This window comes from Saimiri boliviensis, chromosome 7 (genome assembly GCF_048565385.1).
Source record: "Saimiri boliviensis isolate mSaiBol1 chromosome 7, mSaiBol1.pri, whole genome shotgun sequence".
Classification (NCBI taxonomy): Eukaryota; Metazoa; Chordata; class Mammalia; order Primates; family Cebidae; genus Saimiri; species Saimiri boliviensis.
In genome coordinates, this window is record NC_133455.1 from 19,683,050 (window position 1) to 19,708,278 (window position 25,229).

Here is a 25,229-nt window from a genome sequence, read left to right on the forward strand (position 1 = left end):
CCAAGGTCACACAGCCCATAGGAGTCAAGAGAGATGTCGCTGGGGGCCAGGATCCGGTTCTGCCAGGGCATTTGGTATTGCACAGACCCTGCACTCTCTGAGATTTGCTTCCTGGCAGGGCTGTGAGGGGTTGGAAAAGGCTCCTGCATGCCAGGACCATGTGGACCTCAGCATGCCCAACTGGGGTGAGCACCCCAGAAGAGGTAGCGTCCAGGAGAACCCAAGGGGAGGGTCTCTCCTGCCTGGAGCCAGCCTTCCCCATAGGAGACACTTTGCTGCCCCCCTGTGGCTCAAGGGAGTGCAACTTTCCATCCCGCTTCCTAAGAGAGACGTCGCAGAAGCTGGAGGTGGCCAATTCCAGGCATACGACCTGCCTCTCTCTGTGACCCACAGGTGTGTCCAGACCAACCTAGTCTTCCCCACCCTTTCTTCAATATTCCACCACCACCCACCCCCACACAGAGAGTTCAGATCGAAGCAATACAGACTGACCCTGAAAATCAGTTTGAATCTGGATAGATGGATGTCGATTGATGGATACATTGATGGATGGACAGATGGTCTAATGATGGCTAGAAGAATGAATATGTTAATGTGTGAATGGACGGATGGATTATAGATGGATGGATGAATATGTTGAGGGATTGATACAATGATAGAGGAATTGATGAACGAATGGATTATAGATGGATGGATGCATGGATGGATGGATACACTGACAGATGGACAGAAAGTCTAATGATGGATAGAGGAATGGGTGAATGGATGCATGGATAGATGGATGGATTATAGATGAATGGATGGATGTGGATAGATAGATATATTATAGATGAATGGATGGATATGTGAATGGATGTTACACTGATGGATGGACAGTCTAATGATGGATAGAGGGGTGTATGAATGGATTGTAGATGAATGAATGTATTGTGGATGGATGGATGGATTATAGATGGATGGAATGGATGGACAGATATGTGGATGGATTGATACAATGATAGAGGATTTGATGAATGAATGGATTATGGATGGATGGATGGATTATAGATGAATGGATGGATATGTGGATGGATGGATACACTGATGGATGGACAGTCTAATGATGGATAGAAGAGTGGATGGATGGATGGATTGGTAGATGAATGAATGGATTATGGATGAATGGATGGATTATAGACAAATGGATGGATATATGGATGGATGGATACACTGATGAACAGTCTAATGATGGATAGAGGAATGGGTGGATGGCTGCATGGATGGATGGATTATAGATGAATGGATGGATATGTGGATGAATGGATACGTGGATGGATAGACAGTCCAAGGATAGATGGATGAATTGACAGGTGGATGGGTGAATGGCTTATGAATGGATGGATGGATTATGGATAGATGAATGAATGGATATGTGGATGGATGGATACACTGATGGATGGACAGACAGTTTAATGATGGATAGAGGAATGGATGGATGGATGGATAGAGATAAAAAATGGATGGGTAGAGGAAAAGGTGATCAGGTTGACGGATGGAGGGCAAGACAAGGGATCCCATATCCTAACTATGTGATCTTGGGCAAGTTATGTAAACATCCCAAACCTCAGTTTCCGCATCTGTAAAACAGGGATGGTAACAGTGGTTTTTACTTCCCAGTAGCTTTGTGAACATTAGACAATGAGTAGAAAGTTCTTAGCAGAGTTTCTGGTACATAACAAGCACTGAATGAAGACAAGGGATATTTTCCTCTCCTGCCCAGGCCTGAGAAGTGACAGAACATCTCCCTCTCCTTCCTGACCTGGTCAACCTGGACTGGTCCTCCAGGTAAAGGAAACTCATTTAAGATCTCAGAATGGTTGGATTCCTTCAGAGACTGAAGTTTTCAAGTCTTGGCTTTGTTGCCTAAGATGGGGCTTGGAGTCACTTTATCACAGAAGCGGCAACAGGATTGTGGGTTGTCTCCTGTGAGTTCATGGAACTGGAAAGATAGGATCCATAGCAGTCACAAACTCAACTCAGAAAGTGTTTATTGGCTGGAGTTGTCAGGGAGCCAAAAGGGGCAGTCCGGGAGGGCTTCCTTTTGGAGGCACCCAGCACAGATGCACAGGGCAGCTTCCACTGCCACCCACCAGCACTGAGCCCTGCTCATCCAGCCACAGGAGTCTCCATGTACCTCTCAGGCTCTTGGGGCTAGGCTGGGCCCTCAGACCTGGCCCAGCTGGGTTTTCAGAGCCTGCAGCTCTTGGCTATTGATGCTGTTACCTCCACACACGATGACCACAACCGAAGTCAGGGAAGCGGGCAGGCAACCCTCAGCCTGGAGCCTCCCTAGGAGACCTGAGTAGACAGCTGCTAAGGCTGCCCCACAGGCAGGCTCCACCAGCATACGCTCGTCATCTGCCAGGACCAGAAGGATGAGAGAGGGGGCAAAGGGAAGAACAGTCAGTGCTCAGCAGGCCCTGGGCACTGCAGCCATCTCTCCAGCCAGCCATTCATCTGCTCAGCTGGTAATCCATCACTTGTCTCATCCTCTCCCCATCCATCAGCCTGTCCTCCCACCCCTCCACCCACCCACCTTTTATCTCTCTCTCCATCCATCCATTCCTCTATCCATCATTAGACTATCTGTCCATCCATCAGTGTACCCATCCATCAACATACCCATCCATCCACCCATTCATAGCCATCTATCCACTCGTCTATCCATCATTTGACTGTCTATCCGTCAACATGTTCATTAATCAATATGCCTGTCCATCCATCTATTTCCATGCCATTCCTCAATCCATCACTTCATCATCCATCCGTCCTTCCATCCACTGTCCATCTAGCCATTATCCACCTTCCCACTCACTTATACATTCATCCCTTCAATCACCAAACATCTATTGAGAGACTACAACCTGCCATGCCCTGTGCCAGGAAGGCCCTAGGAATACATCGGTGACTGAAACACACAAGCCCTCATGGAGCACACAATCTATGATGTAAAGGGATAAAAACTAGGAGGTTATGAACAAGGGGAGTGGTGCATCTCCAACCTAGGCAGGGTGGGGTGGGAGATCAAGGGAGGCTTCCCGGAGGAGGTGTCATGGTGGCTGAGTAGCCCTTAGTCACATAAAACCAATAGGGACAGGGCCAGCCAGAGAGAGGAGGAGCATGTATAAAAGTCTGGGGGCTAGAGACAGCAGGACACACTCCTTCTTTACCCCCACCCCCTTCCGTCTGCTCAAAGTGCACTTAGCACATAGTAACTGCATACCTAGCCAGCACCTGGTGCTGAGGATACAGACAAGAGTGAACACACACCTGCTAGAGGATGCAGGGACTTTGTGATCTCCAAGCCCAGGTTGGCGGCAGTGTTCACTCACCCAGGAACTGCTGTACAGCACTCACAGCCTCGGCATCCTCCACCACTTCGGAGTGGATCTTGCACACCCGAATGCACTCCAGGGCCCGCGCGGCCACGGTCTTCGCACCCAGGCACTTGGCCACGCTGCAGGACAGAGCAGAGCGGGGCAGGGAGACCAGGGGCTCAGGGAAGAGCTGGTGAATCAGGTCTCTCCCCAACCCCAACCACGTCCCCCATCTTGCAATGGGCTGGTTGGAGCTCAGCCTTATAAGGCACAGAGGAGGTGCTCAAAAATCGCGTGTCCATCAAATGAGTAATACTAAATGTGGCCGGGCGCAGTGGCTCACACCTGTAATCCCACCACTTTGCGAAGCCAAGGTGGACGGATCACAAGGTCAGGAGTTCGAGACCAGCCTGACCAACATGGTGAAACCCCTCCTCTGATAAAAATATGAAATTTAGCCAGGCATGGTGGTGCGCACTTGTAATCCCAGCTACTCAGGAGGCTGAGGCAGGGGACTCACTTGAACGCGGGAGGCAGGGGTTGCGATGAGCTGAGATCAAGCTACTGCACTCCAGCCTGAGTGACAGAGCAAGAAAATCAATCGATCACCGGGCGCGGTGTCTCAAAAAATCAATCGATCGCCGGGCGCGGTGGCTCAAGCCTGTAATCCCAGCACTTTGGGAGGCCGAGGCGGGTGGATCACGAGGTCGAGAGATCGAGACCATCCTGGTCGACATGGTGAAACCCCGCCTCTACTAAAAATACAAAAAATCAGCTGGGCATGGTGGCGCGTGCCTGTAATCCCAGCCACTCAGGAGGCTGAGGCAGGAGAATTGCCTGAACCCAGGAGGCAGAGGTTGCGGTGAGCCGAGATCGCGCCATTGCACTCCAGCCTGGGAAACAAGAGTGAAACTCCGTCTCAAAAAAAGAAAAAAAAAAAATCAATTGATCAATCAATCAATAAAGTACTCAATGTGCATTCAGTGCCTCTTACTCTGCAATCCTGATTGAGCCATTCCTTGCACAGACCCCAGAAAGCCAAGCATAGAAAGGAATTTTTTTTTCATTTTATTCATTATCATGTCTATACTATAAATACATTTTTTCCTTTACATTTCATTTTTAATAGTAAACGGTGTCTCGCTATATTGCCCAGGCTGCTCTTGAATTCCTGAGCTCAAGCGATCCTTCTGCCTTGGTCTCTCAAAGTGCTGGGATTACAGGCATGAGCCACTGTGCCCCACCTACATATATACTTTTGTTTTGAGACAGGGTCTTGCTCTGTGGCCCCGGCTGGAGTGCAGTGGTGTACTGTTAGCTCCTTGCAGCCTTAAGCTCCTGGGCTCACATTAGCTTCCCACCTCAACCCCCCAAAGTGTCGGGATTACAGGCATGAGCCACCACACCAGGCCTATAGCTAATATTTATTAAATGTGTACAATGTGCTGGATGTATGGATATTGTTTTAATCTTCTCAACCACCCTTTGAGTCAGAAACATATTAGCTCCATTTAACAGGAGAGGGAACAGAAGCTCAGAGAGGTTAAGTAACCAGCTGAAGGACACACAGCTCATTAGTAGCAGAAGGTAGATTTAAGTCCAGGCAGTTTGGCTCCAGGATTGATGGTCTTTGCCTCTGTGCTTGGGATCACTACATGCTGGTACCTGCTATGAGCTGGGCAATGTGTTTCAGGCCCAGGAGAGCCTTTGGGAAAGCCTCAGACCCCGGAGTGGCCCAGAACACAGATTCTGGATCCTGGCTGCCTGGTTTTGAAACTTGGCTCCATACCAGCTGTGTGACCATGGGAAAGTCACTTCACCTCTCAGAACCTTCGTTTCTTCAACTGAAAACTGGGGCTCATGAGGTTTTCACTGGGATTGAGTTGGTTTTTGTTTTTTTGTTTTTCTTTTGAGATGGGGTCTCGCTCTGTCCCCCAGGCTGGAGTGCAGTGGCACCATCTTGGCTCACTGCAACCTCCACCTCCCCGGTTCAAGTGATTCTCCTGCCTCAGGCTTCTGAGTAGCTAGGATTACAGGCGCGCACTACCTGGCTAATTTTTGTATTTTTATTAGAGACAGAGTTTCACCATGTTGGCCAGGCTGGTCTCAAACTCCTGACCTCAGGTGATCCACCTGCCCGAGCCTCTCAAAGCGCTGGGATTACAGGTGTGAGCCACCGCATCAGCCAAGTGGGTTAAAATATTTAAAGTGCTTAGAACGAGGCTGAGGCTTAGTGAATTTGACGGAAGTGTCAGCTGCAATTACTATTATTGCTGCTGTAATTAAGAGCACAGACTTGTGGGAGAGATGGCGATGAATGAGCAAACACAAGAACCAGTCAGTAAATGCACACTGTGGTAAGCTGCTATGAAGGAGAACATCAGAAGGGGTATCTCCCCAAGGCGAGTGTTGTGGGGAGGGCCTGAGATGGGAGAGACTAGGAGAAACCAGCCCAAAGGAGAGTAGAGTCGTGGCTGGGGGTGGTGGCTGGGGGTGGTGGCTCATGCCTGTGATCCCAGCACTGTGGGAGGCCCAGATGGGAGGATCGCTTGAGGCCAGGGGCTGGAGAAGAATGGGGCGGCAGGGAACAGTGTGCTATGAAGAGGAAACAGCCTGTGCAAAGGCTCAGAGGTAGAAAAAGCATTACCCATTCAAGGGACTGGAGAACAGGCTGGTGGCTGCGGGGAGTGGTCTGTATTTTTAGCCTGAGAGCTTGGGAGAGGCATGGATGGGTTTAAGTGGATGAAGAAGACGTTCTGTGGATTAGCAATGGCGGAAGGACACACTGCCTGCTGGGGGCACAGCAAAGGACTCAAAGGCAACAAAGGTACCAACACTTTCCTCGGTAGGCGTAGACCCAAGAGAAATGAAAAGCCACAGCCACAAAAACGTGTAAGCGCATGTTCATAACAGCACTATTCACTATAGCCAAAAAGTGGAAAGAATCCAAATGTTTGGTTAAAGTGTGATGTATTCATACAGTAAAATAGTATTTGGCCATAAAAGGGTACCAAAGGGGTTCCAGGCAGGCCGGGCACAATACCTCCTGCCTGTAATCCCAACCCTTTGAACCTGGGAGGCGGAGGCTGCAGTGAGCTGAGATCACACCACTGCACTCTAGCCTGGGCAACAGAGCCGGACTCGAAAGAAAGATAAGAAGATAAAAAAGATAAGAGAAGAAAGAAAAAGAAAGAAAGAAAGAAAGAAAGAAAGTAAGAAAGAAAGAAAGAAAGAAAGAAAGAAAGAAAGAAAGAAAGAAAGAAGAGAAGAGAAGAGAAGAGAAGAGAAGAGAAGAGAAGAGAAGAGAAGAGAAGAAGAGAAGAAGGAAGGAAGGAAGGAAGGAGGGAGGGAGGGAGGGAAGCGAGGGAAAAGAAAAGTCCATAATAGGCAAATCCACGGAGACATAAGGTAAAGCAGCATTTACCTAGAGCTGGGGTGGGGGAATAAGGGACGTGGTGGGTGAAGGCCAAAGGCTGTGGAGTTTCTCTTGGAGGCGAAAAAAATGTTCTAAAATTGATTGTGATGATGGTTGCATAAGTCTGTGAATCTACTAAAACCATTGAATAGTACACCTTTTTATTTATTTATTTATTTTCGAGACAGGGTCTTACTCTGTTGCCAAGGCTGGAGTGCAGTAGCCTGATCTCTGCTCACTGCAACCTCCACCTCCTGAGTTCAAGCAATTCTCCTGCCTCAGCCTCCTGAGTAGCTGGGATTACAGGCACACGTCACCATGCCCGGCTAATTTTTGTATTTTTTAGTAGGATGAGGCTTTGCCATGTTGGCCAGGTTAGTCTGAACTGATCTCAAGTGATCCGCCCACCTCAGCCTCCCAAAACACTGGGATTACAGGTGTGAGCCACCGCACCGGTCCGGAATCATATACTTTAAATAAGTAAATTGAATGGCACATGAAACAGATCTCAATGGAAATGTTATCCATTTTTTTAAAAGGCAACAGGGGTGGCACAGGGGCTGGGGAGAGCTGTTACACCCATCCAAGGAAACGAAGGCTGGAAGGGAGCTGGATTCAAGAGGTAGGATGGATGGAACTCAGTGGGGCGGGTGGAGCCCATGTGACACCCAGGTGCCCAGTCAGACACCTGGATGGATGTTGGTGTCATCTACAGATACCATGATCCATGAGCTTCCCTTAGTGCTACTGCTGTGCCAGGCTCTGGGATGGGTATCAGGGATCAGAGCTAAAGCAGCCAGTCCTTACCCTCTGGCTCCTCCACTCCAGCCAGTAACCCAAACAAGGACACAGCAAAGAGTGACGCAGACACAACACGGTGCCCTGAGGGTCTCCTAGCTGGGATATAGCTGCCCAAGCAGTCGAAGATTTCCTCAGGGCGAGCAGGACTGGCATTCCAGGTGGCAAGGGCAGGACAAACAATGGTTCAGAAGTAAGACAGTACAAATGATTTCCAAGCAGGTGGGGCACAGTGGCTCATGCCTGTAATCCCAGCCCTTTGAGAGGCTGAGGCAGGAGGATCGCTTGAGCCCAGGAATTCGAGGCCAGCCTGGGCAACACAGCAATACCCCACCTCTACCAAAAAAAAAAAAAAAAAAATTTAAGAATTTCCAGGCTAAGGCCGGGCACGGTGGCTCACGCCTGTAATCCCAGCACTTTGGGAGGCCGAGGCGTGTGGATCACAAGGTCAAGAGATCGAGACCATCCTGGTCAACATGGTGAAACCCCATCTCTACTAAAAATACAAAAAACATTAGCTAGGCATGGTGGCACGTGCCTGTAATCCCAGCTACTCAGGAGGCTGAGGCAGGAGAATTGCCTGAACCCAGGAGGCGGAGGTTGCCGTGAGCCGAGATCGCGCCATTGCACTCCAGCCTGGGTAACAAGAGCGAAACTCTGTCTCAAAAAAAAAAAAAAAAAAGAATTTCCAGGCTAAGATAGCACAGCAAGGCTGGAAGGCAAATGCAGCCCAAGACAGACTGGAGGTGGTACCAGAAAGACGAGGAGACTTGAGTCCAGGTATCATTTTCCTGCGGTTCTTCTCATTGGCCACCTAGAGCCTTGCACACAGTAGATGCTTAAGGAGCTGACTTAAGACTGTCTTGATTTCACACACCTTGCTGTCATACCCCATTACATCCTAGGTACCAGTATCCAATGGGTGTTTAACAGAATCCAGGCAAAGACTGTATCCATACTGGGTTGAATCATGGCTCCTTCCAAAATGCACAACCAGGCCAGGTGCAGTGGCTCAATGCCTGTAATCCCAACATTTTGGGAGGCCAAGGTAGGTGGATCACTTGAGGTCAGGAGTTCAAGACCAGCTTGGCCAACATGGTGAAACCCCGTCTCTACTAAAAATACAAAGTTAGCCAGGCGTGGTGGCGTATGCCTGTAATCCCAACTATTTGGGAGGCTGAGGCAGGAAAATCACTTGAACCCAAGAGGCAGGGGTTTCAGTGAGCTGAGGTCATACCACTGCACTCCAGCCTGGAAAACAGAGTGAGACTCCATCTCGAAAAAAAAAAAATACACAACCAGCCAGAACCTCAAAATGTGACCTTACTTGGAAATAGAGTCTCTGCAGATGTAATTAGTCAAATGAAGGTGAAGTCATACTGGATAAGGGTAGGTCCTAAATTCAATGATCACGTTCTTTTTAAAATCTATTGGCTTTTTGGGGTATGGGGGAGGACAGGGTCTTGCTAGGTTTCCCAGGCTGTAGTGCACCATCAGAGCACACTACAGCCTCCAATTCCTGGGCTCAAGCAATCCTCCCATCTCAGCCTCCCAAGTAGCTGGGACTACAGGTGTGTACCACCGCTCCCAGGTAATGTTTGTATTTTTAGTAGAGACAGGGTTTCACTATATGTTGGCCAAGCTGGTCTCAAACTCCTGACCTCAGGTAATCTGCCCACCTCAGCCTCCCAAAGTGCTGGGATTACAGGCATAAGCCACCTCGCCCGGCATACATTTTCTAACCTATCTGCAACATATGTAGATGGCTTTTGCAATGATAAGTCAATAACAGCTTGTTTTATCAATTGATGAGGTCTAAATGAACATATCCCTCATCTCCCTTTTCAGTACTGCCTTCTAACTTAGGTCCACATTACTCTGGTTGGAGCCCCAGGACCAAGGACAGCATTTTGGGTGCCCCCTGTCTCTAAGAGCTGGGACTGGGAGGCCTTAGGGTGGTGGCAACCCCACCCTCCAGCCCCCGCTACAAATGTCCCCAGCCTTTACCCACCTGGTGATGTCTGGCAATGTGACCACCTTGCCAGCCTTGATGGCCGCATTGAAGCTGTGTGCCCCATGGGTCTCCATGGCAATGATGGGCACATGCTGCCAGCCCACCTCCAGCAAGCCAGCCACTACTCCAGCCAGGAGGCCTCCGCCCCCAACTGCCAGCACCAGGGCACCTGGCGGGGTCCCCAGCACTGCCTTCAGCTCCCGCACCAGGCTGGCGTGGCCTTCCCTAGGGAGGTAGGTGAGAGAGAGAAGCAGAGTGAGGGAGGACCCCAGCCCCAAAGGCTCCTGGGGTGGGGGTATTTACCAGGGGTGGGTTCCCTGCCCCACATATACATAAACCCCCTCCTCACCATCCCATCCCATCCTCAGCAAGGGGAGAGGAAGTCCTGCCACAGTTACTCCACTCAGCTTCATTCATTCTCTTGGTTTTTATTTTTTTGGATACAGAGTCTCACTCTGTCTCCCAGGCTGCAGTGCGGTAGCCCAGTCTCGGCTCACCGCAACCTCCACTTCCCGAGTTCAAGTGATTCTCCTGCTTCAGTCTCCGGAGTAGCTGGGACTACAGGCACGCACCACCATGCCCAGCTAATTTTTGTATTTTTAGTAGAGACGAGGCTTCACCATGTTGGGCAGGATGATCTCAAGCTCCTGACCTCAGGTGCTCCACCTGCCTCGGCCTCCCAAAGTGCTGGGATTACAGGCGTGAGGCAGGAGCCACCACGCCCAGACTCATTCATTTTCATCATCATGTTCGCTCCTCCCTTACATCTCCACCAACCTCCCGGGCCCTCTCTTGGATATTACCCCCTCTGGGCCCCTCCCCAACTTTGCAAAGAGGCAATGGCCATGTATGGTTAAGAGGGGACAGTATATCACCTGGGACCAAACTGACTCAAGTCCTGGCCCTGCGGCTCTCTGTCTCTGCCACATTCTTAGCTGTGTAATCTTGGACAAGTTGTTCGTCCTCGCTGTGCCTCAGTTTCCTCACTTGTGAAATGGGGATAATAGCACCCACCTCTAGGGCTGCGGGGAGGGTAAATGGAACGGTGCAGGAGGAGCCATGAGCCTGGTGACTGGTCATAAAGGAGACTGGGTACTATCACTTCCACATACACAGAAACGGAGGAACAGGATGCCTGTAATCCCAGCACCTTGGGAGGCCGAGACCAGCCTGGCCAGCATGGCGAAACCCCAACTCCACTAAAAATACAAAACTTGGCCTGGCATGGTGGTGCACACCTGTAATCCCAGCTACTCAGGAGGCTGAGGCAGGAGAATCATTCGAACCCAAGAGGCAGAAGTTGCAGTGAGCTGAGATCACACCACTGCACTCCGGCCTGGGCAACAGAGAGAGACTCTGTCTCAAAAAATAAATAAATAAAAGAAACTGAGGCACAGGATGCTGGGTGCTTTGCACAAAGTTCCACAATTCACAAAAGGCAGAAGTGGGATCTGAACCCATGGCTGCCTGGCTTTGAAGCTTATTCTCCCCTCTGTGCCTCAGTTTCTCCTTCTGTCCAATGGGAGGACCCTGACTCAGTAAGAGTCTCCCAGCTCTGGAATCCCTGGGGAGAGAGGCATCAGACTTACCATATTAGGGGGTGGTCAAATGGGTGGACATTCACCCAGCCGTCCCTCTTGGCCAACTCTTGTGCCCTCAGATTGGCCTCGTCCCAGACCTACAGAGAAACCAAGGACCCTCAGAAGAGCCAGGAGTGGGACTGCTGTGGAGGCCAGAGCAGAGGCCCAGGCTCGCCTTGGTGGCCTCAGGATCCAGTAGTCCAGGGACACCCCTGGGGATAAGACCAGACCTAGTGTGAGCCCAGAGGTCCCCTGAGACACGGACAAGCGCTTCCAGGGGGGACAAACAGATGCCATGTGCTCTCTGCAATACCGAAGAGACTCGTCCCACTGCCCCACTATGAAAACCAGGCCGGGCCAGCCAGGGAGGCCGGGAGCAGGGTCAGCTCCAAGATCAGCCACGTGGTGCCCGCTTCTAGCCGACCAGTAGGGGAGAAGCCCCCTAAAATCAAACCCCAGATATCAATGTGGTCACCTTAGCATGTGTTGGTGAAAACCAGCAATGGCCCAGCTGATGACCTGCTAGCTGAGTTCAAGCAGCCAGAGAGACAGTGCACAGGCAGCCCGCAGCCTGCTGGACCCAAGCCAACCACAGCACGGGTGGGTTCTCCTTTCTCACTGGCTCCGCCTCTGTGGCAGAGATCCCTGTCCCCTGTTCATTCCACACCATTTACAGGCTTTCTTCCCTTCCTTGATTCATTCCACACTCCCTACCAAGGCTTCCTGCAGCCACCTCCCAAATAAACTGCATGCACCCAGTCCTTGTTTCAGAAACCGCTTTTGGGAGAACCCAAACTAAGACAGCATTTCAGAGGGACCCCATGCCAGTCGACCTCAGCAGGAACCAGATACGGAAACTACATGATAGACAACAGCCTCCTCTCCCGAGGGAGGGGCAGAGAGTCACAGGGGGGCAGAAATAGCCCCGTTCATCCTCAGGGACTCTGCAGTGCCCACTCTGTGCCCAGTTCTAGGCATGGGGACTCTTCAGCAGCAGAGAAGCCAAAGAAATGGTCTCTGACCACAAGGAATTTCCCATCTGACTGAAGAGAGGAGCCTCATTCCCCTGAGTTGTTGAAACAAAAGATACACTGTTGGTAGGAATGCAAATTTGTTCAGCCCTTGTAGGAAGCAGTTTGGAGATTTCTCAAAGAACTGAAAATAGAATTACCATTTGACCCAGAAATTCCATTACTGAGTATCTACTCAAAGGAAAATAAACCATTTTACGAAAAGGATCTGCATGTGTCTGTTCTTCACAGCAGTATTCAGAATAGCCAAGACATAGAATCAACCCAGGTGCCGATCAGTGGTGGATTGGATACTGAAAATGTGGTGCGTATACATCATGGAATACTATGCAGCCATAAAAAAGAAAATCCCATCCTTTGCAGCAACATGGCTGCAGCTGGAGGCCATTATCCTGAGAGCATTAACTCAAGAACAGAAAGCCAAACACTGCCTGTTCTCATTTATAACTGGGAGTTAAACACTGGGTACACATGGGCACAAAGAGGGGAACAAGAGACACTGCAGACTCCAACAGTGGGGAGAGAGGGAGAGTGGCAGAGGCTGAAAGATCCCTGTTGGCCGGGCGTGGTGGCTCACGCCTGTAATCCCAGCACTTTGGGAGGCTGAGGCGGGCAGATCACGAGGCCAGGAGATTGAGACCAGCCTGGCCAACACGGTGAAACCCCGTCCCTATTAAAATACAAAAATTAGCCTGGAATGGTGGCACGCACCTGTAGTCCCAACTACTCAGGAGGCTGAGCCAGGAGAATTGCTTGAACCTGGGTGGCAGAGGTTGCAGTGAGCCGAGATCGCACCACTGCACTCCAGCTTGGTGACATAGCAAGACTCCATCTCAAAAAGAAAAAAGAAAAAGAAAAGAAATAACTGTCAGCCAGGCACAGCGGCTCATGCCTGTAATGAGGCACTTCGGGAGGCCAAGGCGGGTGGATTGCCTGAGATCAAGAGTTCCAGACCAGCCTGACCAACATACTGAAACCCTGTCTCTACTAAAAATACAAAAAAATTAACCAGGCATGGTGGTGGGCACCTATAATCCCAGCTACTTGGGAGACTGAGGCAAGAGAATCACTTGTTGAACCCGGGAGGCAGAGGTTGCAGTGAGCAGACATCACACCACTGCACTCCAGCCGGGGTGACAAGAGCGAAACTCCATCTCAAAAAAAAAAAAAAACACACACACACACCCCACTACCTGTCAGGTACTATGTTCACTACTTGGACAATAGGATGATTAGAAGCCCAAAACTCTGCATCATTAAATATACCCATGTAACAAACCTGCACATGTATCCCTGAATCTGAAGTTAAAACTAAAGAAAAAAATAGATTCCAATCTGTGTAGTGCCTGACATCCCGCACCCATAGTGCACCAAGCAGCCTCCTCTCCAGCTCCTCTCCTGAATCACCCCAGAGCAGGCCCAGTGAAAATCCAACCAGGTCCCTCCCCTGCTCAGACTCCTTTCACGCTTCCCGAGTACCCTCAGGTGAAACGCTTTAGCTTCAGCTACAAGCCGCCTTGCCTGAGGGAGCCCCTCTCCCCATCTTCAGCCTCACCTTTCACTCCCTCCCTCCATGCTGGGCTCAGCCTGAATGCGACATGCTCAGCCACGGCCACACCCTCACCCACACCCTTTCCTGTGTTCACAACCAGATCAGCCCTCCCTTGTCTCCGTGGTGGGGACTCAGATCTCTCCTTTCATACCCAGCCCTGGGGACCTGTGACAGGAGCCTTTCCTGGATCCTTTTCCCAAATCTAAGGCACATCCCATTGGTTCAACCATGGCCCAATTCTCCACTCCCTCCCACTATTGGCTTAATTGTTATTGTTGTTAGAGACATGGTCTCACTATGTTGCCCAGGCTGGCCTCAAACTCCTGGGCTCAAGTGATCCTCCCAAATCCGCCTCCTGAGTGGCTGAGACTACAGGTGCATGCCACAGTACCCAGAGTTTGTATCTATTGTTTTTTTAAAGATGGGGTTTCACCATGATGGCCACGCTGGTTTTGAACTACTGACCTCAGGTGATCCACCCACCTCGGCCTCCCAAAGTGCTAGGATTACAAGCGTGAGCCACCACGCCCGGCCCTATTTTTTATTTATTTTATTTTTGCTGTTCTTTTCACTACCGTGGGTGGAGCACATGTCCCCTCCCCATTGATGCTGGTCTCAGCTGTGTGACTTGCTCTGGCCAACAGCATATGGCAGAACTGGCAGTGTAACAGTTCTGGGCCAAGATCTTAAGAGGCATCATGTGTTTCTTCTCATCCCTGTGTGCCCCAGGTGGCCTCACTCCTTCCTGCATTCTGAAGCAGAACCACTCTAACCCACCCACAGACCCAAAGCATGAGAAACAATGTTTCTCATAGGCTGCTGCTATTTGGGGGATGTTTGTTATGCAGCATTACCAAACAACACTAGCTGATTAAACAAATGCCCTCTCACTGACGTCCTCCGTGCCCTGTGCTTCTGCCATGGCAACACTTTTCGCACTTTGTTACCATCGTCTGGTTGCCTGTGTGTCTCCACATAATACTCTGAAATGTATGAGCGTAAAGACCATGTCTTACTCTCTCTGTTTCTAGACTGTCTAACAGAGCAGGCACTGAATATGTGCTCAATGAATACCTGTTGGATGAATGGGTGGGTGGATAGATGGATGGATGGATAGATGGGTGGAAAGAAGAAGAGAGAGAGGGAGGGAGAAAGGGTGATGTATGGAAGGATGATTAGCTGGATGAAGAAATGGAAGAGAGGAAGGAGGAAAAGAAGGAAAGAAGAAGGGAGGGAGGGAGAGAGGGAGGGAGGAAGGAGGGAGGGAAGGAGGGAGGGAAGGAGGGAAGGAAGGAGGGAGGGAAGGGAAGGGAGGGGAGAAGGAAGAAGGAAGGAAGGGAGGGAGGGAGGAGGGAGGCAGAGGGAAAGGAAGGAAAGAGGGAAGGGATGGGAAGGAAGGAGGGAAGGAAGGGACGGGAAGGGGAATGGAGGGGAGAGGAGGGGAAGGGAGGGAGAGAGGGAGGGAGGAAGGAAGAAGGAAGGAAGGGAGGGAGAGAAGAAACCAGGAAGTATTTGGGACCAGCTTTGAGGTGTCATAGTATGGCTTTTCGTTTTAATTTTGGGAGGTTTAACAATCTGTTTTCCATTATGTGAATGATTTTTTTCCTTCTTCCCAGAAGGAAAGAAAGCCTTTGTGGTTGTGTCTCTGTTTCTCTGGTAACACGGGGAACCGCCGGTATTCTCAGCGGACCCCATTCCTACTGGGGCGGTCTCAGAACGGGAACTGACGCTGCCATCATCCTGGTATCTCTTGTCTTATCTAATAGCAAGAACGTTCACAGTGGGCAGTACGAGGTGCTGGTGAGGATGTCGGGAGACAGCCTCCTGCCCATCGCCAGCTTCCCATTTGTCTTGGTTCACACATCGGGGTACTCCTCAGGGTGGGCAGGGACAAGTCGGGAGGTCCCGGCCCTCAACACCCATCAGCTCAGCTATCCTGAGAGAGGACTGGGTCCCAGCCACAGCTCACGGAAGGGAAAAGGAGACAGGACGGATTGGGTGGGACGTAAGGGGAACGGCCCACTCCAGACGGTCTTCCCTCCCGGGGCCCTTACCTTTCCAGTCAGCTGGACTTTGGCCCCCTCCCCCTGCAGCCTCTGCACCACCTGCAAGGAGGTGTTCTCGGGCAGCACGATGGTGGCGGGGATGCCCAGCTTCCCAGCGGCGTAGGCAGCAGCGATGCCCGCATTACCCCCTGTGCAGAAAGGAGGAAAGGGGCAGTGGGCAGAGATGCACTGGCCTTGGACACGCCTGCCCACCCCGCCCGCATATCCCTCCCAGAGCCGCTCCTCCCCCGCATTCACATGCCCCACTGACTCCTGCCCCACTGACTCCGTCCTCTGCTCCAGAGCGGGACACGTGACCTAGGTTGAGCCAATCAGAGAACCTAACCCCCAGCCCATGACTGTTCCAGGGATGAAGATGCCACCCAAGCGGGACCACAAAAGACCAATTTCAGGATGGAGGCAAGGCATTAGGAAGGGGTGCTCCCTTTCTCCAGGGTTGGGAGGATGGGAGAATGCAAGGCTGGAATTCCTGGTGGCCATCATGCTACCATGAGGTTCCCCCCCCTCCAAAAAATAAAGCTAATATACAGGAAAGCAAAGCCCAGAGAAGGAGAGACAGAGAGGAGAGCTCCCAGATCCCCCTGTACCTGAAAGCCACTTATCCCAAGAATTTTCCATTCTCAGAGCCTGTAGCTTAAACCTATATGAATTGTGTTTCTGACACTTGCTGCAACCGTGAGTCCTGAACTATGAGAGGGCCGAGATGGGAAACGCAGTAGCCGTCTCAGCGACCTTGATGACGCTGGGGCCTTCCTTTTTTTTTTTTTTTTTTTTTTTTTTCCCACAGAGTCTTGCTCTGTTGCCAGGCTGCAGGCTGGAGTGCAGTGGCGCAATCTCAGCTCACCACAACCTCCACCTCCCGGATTCAAGCAATTCTCCTGCCTCAGCCTCCTGAGTAGCTGGGACTACAGGCATGCTCCACCATGCCCAGCTAATGTTTGTATTTTTAGTAGAGACGGGGTTTCACCATGTTGACCAGGATGGTCTCCATCTCTTGACCTCGTGATCCACCCGCTTCAGCCTCCCAAAGTGCTGGGATTACAGGCTTGAGCCACCGCGCCCGGCCGTCGAGGCTGGGGCCTTTAAGAGGAGACCAAGCCCTGAACAGCTACTGCTGCTCCAGCTAGCTCCTCCTCCCGCAACCTCTGCCCTGAGGACCCCCATGAAACAAAAAAGGGTGGGTCACCTGAGGAGCACACCAGGTGTCTGCATCCCTTCTTGGCCATCTGGGAAGAGAAGGAATGCGGTTAGGGGCTAACCCAAGCTGGTGTCATGAAGGCCTGTGTGGAATGGGGTTAGAATCTCCCCACCCGACTCCCAACACGCCTTCACCCCTCATCCTGCCACAGCCCTGCCCTCGCCTCTGTTCTCCCATCTGCATGCGTTCATGTTTCCCTCCTGCCTGAATCCATCCCCAGCCCACACCCCTCACTCCTCCCTCCCTCCTGTACAGTTCACTTCCCCCCTCCTGCCCACACGCCCTCACCTCCTGACAAAAATGCCCAATGCCCCGAATCTTGAAGGAGCCGCTGGGCTGCACATTCTCACACTTGAGGAGGACAGGCACGCCTGCCACCTGGGACAGCGCCCAGCTCTCCAGCAGAGGCGTGACCACGTGGAAGGGCTCCTGCTTGGCACGCTCCGCCACAGGCCCGTCCATTCTGGAGACCAGGTAGCTAACCTGCAGGAGGACATGAAGGTCACCACCAGGCAGTCCCTGTCAAGAGCTCCCTTACCCAGGACAGGAAAGGGGAAGGTGGAGAAAGCCCTTGGCTTAGGTGCCCTTGGCCCCATCCAGCTGCCAAGCTGTGAGACCCCTGTCAAGTATCTTTCCCCTCTGGGCCTCAGTTTCCCCATCTGGTCAAAGAAGTTTGGCCTGGGGTCCATTCATTCTATAAATGTGGTTGTCCACAGTGCCAGGTATGTAGAATGTGGCCAATATATGGTGAGGAATGAATGAGGGAGTGGGAGAATCCATTCATCGTTCAAAAAATACTTATTGAGCACCTACTATGTGCCAGACATTTCCAGGTCTGGGGACCCATGAGTCATATAAACTTCCCACTAGGAAAAGTTGCAGAATTTCAGATAAGAGTGACTTGCAGCCGGGCACGGTGGCTCAGGCCTGTAATCTCAGCACTTTGGGAGGCCGAGGCGGGTGGATCACAAGGTCAAGAGATTGAGACCATCCTGGTCAACATGGTAAAACCCCATCTCTACTAAAAAAAAAAATACAAAAAATCAGCTGGGCACGGTGGCGCGTGCCTGTAATCCCAGCTACTCAGGAGGCTGAGGCAGGACAATTGCCTGAACCCAGGAGTCGGAGGTTGCGGTGAGCTGAGATCACGCCGTTGCACTCCAGCCTGGGTAACAAGAGCGAAACTCCGTCTCAAAAAAAAAAAAAAAAAGAGTGACTTGCAGAGGGTATGAGGTGTTATTTTAGTAAGCGCAGTCAGAAAAGACCTCTCGGGAGGAAAACTTTGTAAAAACGTTTTTGTAATGGAAAACATAAATTTAGCAAAAGTATTAAGAACTGTATAAAGACCTTCAGCTGGCTGGGCACGGTGGCTCACGTGTACAATCCCAGCACTTTGGTTGGCCAAGGCAGGCAGATCACTTGAGGTCAGGAGTTCGAGACCAGCCTGGCCAACGTGGTGAAACTCCATCTCTACTAAAAATACAAAAAATTAGCTGGGTGTGGCAGTATGCACCTGTAATTCCAGCTACTCAGAAGACTGAGGCAGGAGAATCACTTGAACCTGGGATGCGGAGGTTGCAGTGAGCTAAGATTGTGCCACTGCACTCCAGCCTGGGTGACAGAGTGAGACTCTGTCTCAAAAACAAACAAAAAACCTGCATCCTCAGCAATCATCAACTCACGGTCTAACTCGCTTCCCTATGGGTGCCTACTCCCACTTCCTGTATTATTCACCCTTAATTACTGTTATATTTTTATTTTATATTATTTCATCTGTAATTATTTCAGCATGTATCTCTAGAGGTAAAGGACTTGTGTTTTGGGGACAGGATCTCACTGTGTCCCTCAGGCTGGAGTACAGTACTGCAGTCACATCCCTCTGCAGCCTCAATCTCTCAGGCTCAAGCCATCCTCCCAACTCAGCCTCCTGAGTAGCTGGGACCACACGCGCACACCACCACGTCCAGCTAATTTTGTGCCTTTTTGTAGAGATAGGTTCTCACTGTGTTGCCCAGGGTGGTCTCAAACTCCTGGGCTCAAGGGATTCTCCTGCCCCAGCCTCCCAAAGTGCTGGGATTACAGGCATGAGCCACTGCATCTGGCTTAAGAACTCCTTTTTTATATGTAACCATATGGTTTCATTTCAATGTGAATATGGAATTCACATTGAATTCTATATTTAAAGTGGGCTAATTTTGTTTTATGTAAATTATACCTCACTGAGGCTAATTTTTTAAGAAAATGTAATCACAATACTATGATCACATCTAAAAATATAATTTCTTCATATCATAAAATATCTGATAATTATTCACATTTCAAATCATCCCATTAAATAGGATCCGTGGCTGATTCTGTGGTTGGTTGTGGTTTGGGGTTTTTCACGGTTTGAATCAGACTGCCAATCAGACGCATGCATTTTGATTGGCTGAGGGGTCTTTTAACTCTCTCTCCATCTGTATATTCTGGAAAGGGGAACTCTGAAATGGATGACAGGAAGGGCACCAAGAGGAAAAGCATTCCCGCAGAGAACAGCCGCCAGGACCGCCTCCAGGGAGGAATGCACTCGGGGTGCTGCTGCTGCAGAGAGAAGGGGTTTGGGGGGGAGGTGAGGGCGGAGAGGTGGGCAGGGGTGCCGCCAGCGGTTTCCCACCCACAGAGAAAAGTCTGGAAGTTATTCATATGCTACTTGCAATGCAAAGCCATTAGGAGGAGGAGAAGGAGGAGGAGGTGGTGGTGATGGTGGTGGTGTGGTGTTCAGGACCGAGTCTTGCTCTGTCGCCCGGGCTGGATGGAGCGCAGTGGTGCAATCTCGACTTACTGCAACCTCTGCCTCCCGGGTTCATGCGATTCTCCTGCCTCAGTCTCCCAAGTAGTTGGGACCACAGGCGCACGTCACCACACCTGGTTAATTTTTGTATTTACTGTAGAGATGGGGTTTCACCATGTTGGCCAGGCTTGTCTCAAACTCCTGAGCTCAAGTGATCTGGCCACGTTGGCCTCCCAAAGTGCTGGGACTACAGGCATGAGCCACGGGAGGTTTTAAGCCAAGGAGTTGTGAGTGAATGGACCAGTGGGTAAGGATGGATAGAAGAGAGGGAGGAAATGAGACAGAGTAAAAACAGCAGAGAAAAGAAGAAACAAATACAGCCAGTCCCTCTTCTCCCAGGCAGAAAAGCACTGGGCCGGTTCCCCCATTCCATTATTGGCCGCTAGGGGGAGCGCTCCAACCTCCCCTGCCCACTCACAAACCTAAACTTCTTGTCCACCTTTAAGTCATGGCTGGGGTTCCAAGATCAGACAGATCGAGGTCTCTTGGCCCTCGGTTTGATCCCGCGCCCTTGTCAGAAAGCCGTGGGAATCCTCAGGGCGCCCGCCAACTCTTCCCAGTCTCACCCAAGGCACCTCTCAGCTTGGGTCATCACTGATCCCCAAATGCGGCATACCCCAGCCTGGGCCTCAGCTCAACCCTGGACCCCAAGAGCAGAGGCTTTGGGGTTGATCAGAACAAAAGTTAAAAACCAGCTCTGACTTCCTGGCTGTGTGACCCAAGTAAGTGTCACAACCTCTCTGTGCCTGTTTCGCCTTCTGTGAAATGGTGATAAAAACAGTCCCCAACTCACAGGTTGTGGTATAAATTAATAAAAATAACATCAGCCAGGTGCCGTGGCTCACGCCTGTAATCCCAGCATTCTGGGAGGCTGAGGCGGGTGGATCCCTTGAGGTCAGGAATTTGAGACCAGCCTGGCCAACATGGTGAAACCCTGTCTCTACTAAAAATACAAAAAATTAGCCGGGCATGGCGGCACACACCTGTAGTCCCAGCTACTTGGGAGGCCAAGGCGGGAGAACCACTTGAACCTGGGAGGCAGAGGGTGCAGTGAGCTGAGATAGCACCATTGTACTTCAGCCTGGGCGACAGAGTGAGACTCTGTCTTTAAAAAAAAAAAAAAAAAGAATAACATCTATCGTTTGTTGAGCCCCTAATACGTGCCAGTCGTTGGCTGAGTCCTCTGAAGACGTTATCTCACTGGTACCTTGTGTCATGCTTTGAGCATGCTGACGTGCTCACCCTTACTTTAGCGTGTTTACCAGGCACTTACAAGATGCAGGTCCTGACCTAGCAACAGAGGATGCCGCTGTGGACAAAATAGACATCTACCTTGGAGCTGACTTACAGTCTGATGAGGAGATGGACGCTTAACAAATAACTGCATAGACAAACAAAATAATCAGAAATGTTGAAAACTGCTAAGAGGGAAACACGCATATAGGGAGTACTAAAGAGAAGAACAAGGGGACCTGCTTTGGGTATGGAGGTCAGGAAAGGCCTCTTAGAGGAGGTGACCATTAAAACTAAGATCTGAAAAATGAGAACAAACCGGCCAGGCACGGTGGCACATGTCTGTAATCCCTGAGGCTGAGGCCAGTGGATCACGAGGTCAGATCGAGACCATCCTGGCCAACATGGTGAAAAACTCTGTCTCTACTAAAAAACAAAAAATTAGCTGGACATGGTGCTGCGCACCTGTAGTCCCAGCAACTTGGGAAGCTGAGGCAGAGGAATTGTTTGAACCCAGGAGGCAGAGGTTGCAGTGAGCCGAGATCACGCCACTGCACTCCAGCCTGGGCGACAGAGCGAGACTCTGTCTCGCCACACACACAACAAACTGTGAGAAGAGCGTATGCATGGCAGGACTGTGCCATGCGAGGACTGTGCCATGTGAGGATTCAGTGAGCCTGCCTAGTAAGGGCACCCCCGCTGGGTGGGGGGCAGGGGTCGATCTGATGCGTGTGTCCACTTGGGATTGGGTCCCTCTTCCTTTCTTGTAAAATCCCCAGATTTTGCCCCTGGGGACCCTGGAATTGTCAGAATGAACTCCCCTTCTCCATAATCCTTCCTCTTTCTTGTTTTTTGGCGGTTTTTTAAGAGACAGGGTCTCACTCTCTTGCCTGGGCTGGAGTGCAGTGGTGGGATCGTGGCTCACTGCAACCTTGAACTCTCAGGTTCAAGCAATCCTCCCACCTCAGCCTCCTGAGTGACTGCATAAACATGCACCACTGCATCTGGCTAATTTTTAAATTTGTATAGAGACCCAGTTTTGCTGAGTTGTCCAGGCTGGTCTTTTACTCCTGGCCTCAGGTCAATTTCTTGCCTCCGCCTCTCAAAGCACTGGGACAACAGGTATGAGCCACCTGTTGGCCCACAACAGGTGAGCCATTAACTCACCATTGACTCCATTTTGTGGACAGTGAACCTGAGGCCCAGAGAGATTAAGTAACTTATCCAAGGTCACACAGTTAGAAACAGCATAGCGAGAATTCACAGCCAGGCAGTGTCTTCGGCATCCGTGCTATTAACCACGATGCTATACTCTCTCCAGTATATTAGCGTTATCATTACTCTTATGAAAGCTGTAGGCATTTAATATTTATTGCCAATTGTCCTTAGGAACCAAATGTTCCTGGCTCAGTTTCCAGGCTTCCCCTAGCCCTCTTGGTTATACTGACTCACAAGAGGACAGTGGGCATCAGTTAAATGAAAAAGCCCCAAGCTGCCAATAGCCTTATCAACCCCAGACCCCATCAGGCAACTGAGGTCTGGGGCTGAGCTGTCTTGGCCCAGGGACACACAGCTCTTGTCCAATATGGCAGCCACCAGGGCTGAAATGGAGGAGCTGGGTCCCCCCTGCTGTGGAGTAACCCAGGGGGAAGCACGGGGCTTAGGCTCAGGTCCCATTGTGCCAACCTTGGCCAAGTCACTTTTGTCACTGGACCTTAACTGTCACATCTCTGAGTTGAGGTAAGGCCCACCAATGCTGTCCACCTCCCTTGTCCCTGAAGTCTTTCCCCAGAGGCCACCTGGGTGGCACTCCACAGCCCAATCCCTGGTGCCAGGGCTGGGACACCTCAAGCCAGCCCCTTGGCTGGCAGAATGCCCAGCCCTGCCCCTCTGGGCAGCAGAACCCACTCTCTCCCCTCAGGGTCCCCAGCACCATGCCTTCTTCTGCAGGGCACCCTGAATTCAATCGACATTCCTGGGAAGGCCTAGGCCACGCTCAGCCCACTTCTATCTGCCCAGCTTGGACTTTGCCCAAAGCCTCCCAAACTCCAGCAGTCTCTCATTCACGCACACACTGAACCCCAGAGGCCCCAGCTGGCCCCAGGCCCCTTACCTCTCTGCCAGACTGTCCCAGACCAGTGTGGCTGCAGCTGCTGCCCTCCAGCCTGCTGGAGAAACAGTCCTGTCCAGCTCGGGTCAGCTTCCTGCAACCTTGGCCCCTCCTCCCTTGTTAAAGACACAGCTCCAGATCCTAAGGCTCTGGGTGAAGACGGAGGAGGAAAAGGGTTGAGAGCAAGCCTCACTGCCTCCCCTCAACTGCCTGTGACTCAGGCACTGCCTCTGTGACTCTTAGACCACCCTGTGTCATTTGACAGATGAGCAAACTGAAACTCAGAGAAGGGAGCTTACCTGGCCAAGACTACCCAGCCAGCAAGGGGCAGAGACAGCCTTCCCCCCAGGCCCTGGCCATCTCTTCCATGATGCAGGCATCTCCATATCCTCTCATTTTAGGTCTAGCGATTGTCCCGGATGCCATCCACTTCCCCTGAACCCCTGTTGGGGTCAGCTTACGTTTGAGATGGGAAGACAGGGACAAAGAAACACTTTTTTTTTTTTAGCTGGAGTTTCACTCATCGCCCAGGCTGGATTGCAGTGGCACGGTCTTGGCTCACTGCAGCCTCTGTCTCCCAGATTTAAGCAATTCTCCCACCTCAGACTCCTGAGCAGCTGGGATTACAGGCACCTGTCACCATGCCCAGCTAATTTTTGTATTTTTAGTAGAGACGGGGTTTTGCCATGTTGCCCAGGCTGGTCTCAAACTCCTGATCTCAGGTGATCCACTGCGTCGGCCTCACAAAGTGCTGGGATTACTGGCATAATCTTGGCATCTGGCCAATAAAACGATTATTATTCGTCATGTGGGAAAGCTCTATTTTTGTCTGAAGCACCTCTGGGTCTCTGATATTTTATACCCAACATGAGAACCCACACAACTATCTACTACTCCCATGAATCACAATTCATTCAATAAATATTGGACACCTACTATGTGTCAATCCCTGGACTTTTGGCTTCAAACAAAATAGCATGTCCCCTGTCTTCTCGGGGGCCGTTAGAGAGCAATTATTATCAGTGCTATCCGATGTTGGCAGCTGAGGAGTGGGAAGGGCTTTGTAATCCAGCGCAGGCACCCCACCTGGCCCTAGGGAGCTGGGAAGGCTTCCTGGAGGAGGGGAAGTCTGAGTGAAGCCAAGAGTCAGGCACAGGAAGAGCAAAGGTCTGGAAATGAAAAACATGGTGTGTTCCAGGGTTGGAGAAGTATCCAGCGGGGCGGGGAGGGAGAAGGCAAGGGTAAGGAAGCAAGTGGGGTTGGGGCTGGAGGTACCAGCAGAAATCAGAGTCCGCAGGGAGGCTTGTACCAATCCAGAGTTTGGACCTTACCCAGGGCCACTAGTGAGCCACAGAAGGCTTTAGGGTGGGGGGATAACAGGGTCAAACTCATGTCTTGTGTCTGCACCATCTCACTGTGTGAACCGAAGCAGATCATGCCCATCTCTGGGCCTCAGTTTCCCTATGTGGAAAGCGGGTGCAGGAAGACCAGGAAGCACAGATGTACATCCTTCCAGGGCTATTTGTGATCTCCCCAGGTGTGATGATTAACTCCCAGCCACTTGGGGTGAGATGGAGCTGCTTGGCCTTGAGCTTCATGTGGACTCTGGCATTTTAGACCCATCCTCAGACACACACCCCTCCCGGTCGGGTGCCTTGGCCTGGACTGGGCGCTGGGACACAGAGGTGCTAAAATCCAATTTATGCCTTGAGGTGGCCTCCAGCTGGAGCGGAGAGGAAGCCATCCAATTCAGTGGCAACTCTAACACCTCCTAAGATGACAGAGGGAGTCCCCATAGGGTAGCTGGGGGTCGGGCATGACCAGGGAGGGCTTCTTGAAGTAGTAGAAACTCAGTACACAGCTCAGGCTTTGACCAGAAGCAGACTAGCTGCATTTAGTGTGTGTCTTCCATATGCCAGTGCATGGTGCTGTCCAGCGTATCCCACCCTGTTTGTTGTTTGTTTTAGAAACGAGGTCTCACTGTGCTGCCCAAGCTGATCTTGAACTCCTGGCCTCAAGCAATCCTCCTGCCTTGGCCTCCCAAAG

At 51.1% G+C, this 25,229-nt stretch overlaps 1 protein-coding gene across 1 annotated transcript; it reads right to left on the bottom strand.

Annotated features, from left to right (window-relative positions):
• Positions 1-2,010: 2,010 nt before the first annotated feature.
• SDSL (serine dehydratase like) lies at positions 2,011-23,278 on the bottom strand. Its single transcript, XM_003932219.4, has 8 exons — positions 23,187-23,278; positions 17,299-17,493; positions 16,999-17,038; positions 15,801-15,940; positions 11,173-11,261; positions 9,581-9,808; positions 3,372-3,496; positions 2,011-2,397 (listed from the first exon to the last, which is right to left on the bottom strand). The coding sequence occupies exons 2-8, from the start codon at positions 17,470-17,472 to the stop codon at positions 2,204-2,206; spliced, it is 990 nt and encodes a 329-aa protein (XP_003932268.1). The 5' UTR covers positions 17,473-17,493; positions 23,187-23,278; the 3' UTR covers positions 2,011-2,203.
• Between the last annotated feature and the right edge of the window lie 1,951 nt (positions 23,279-25,229).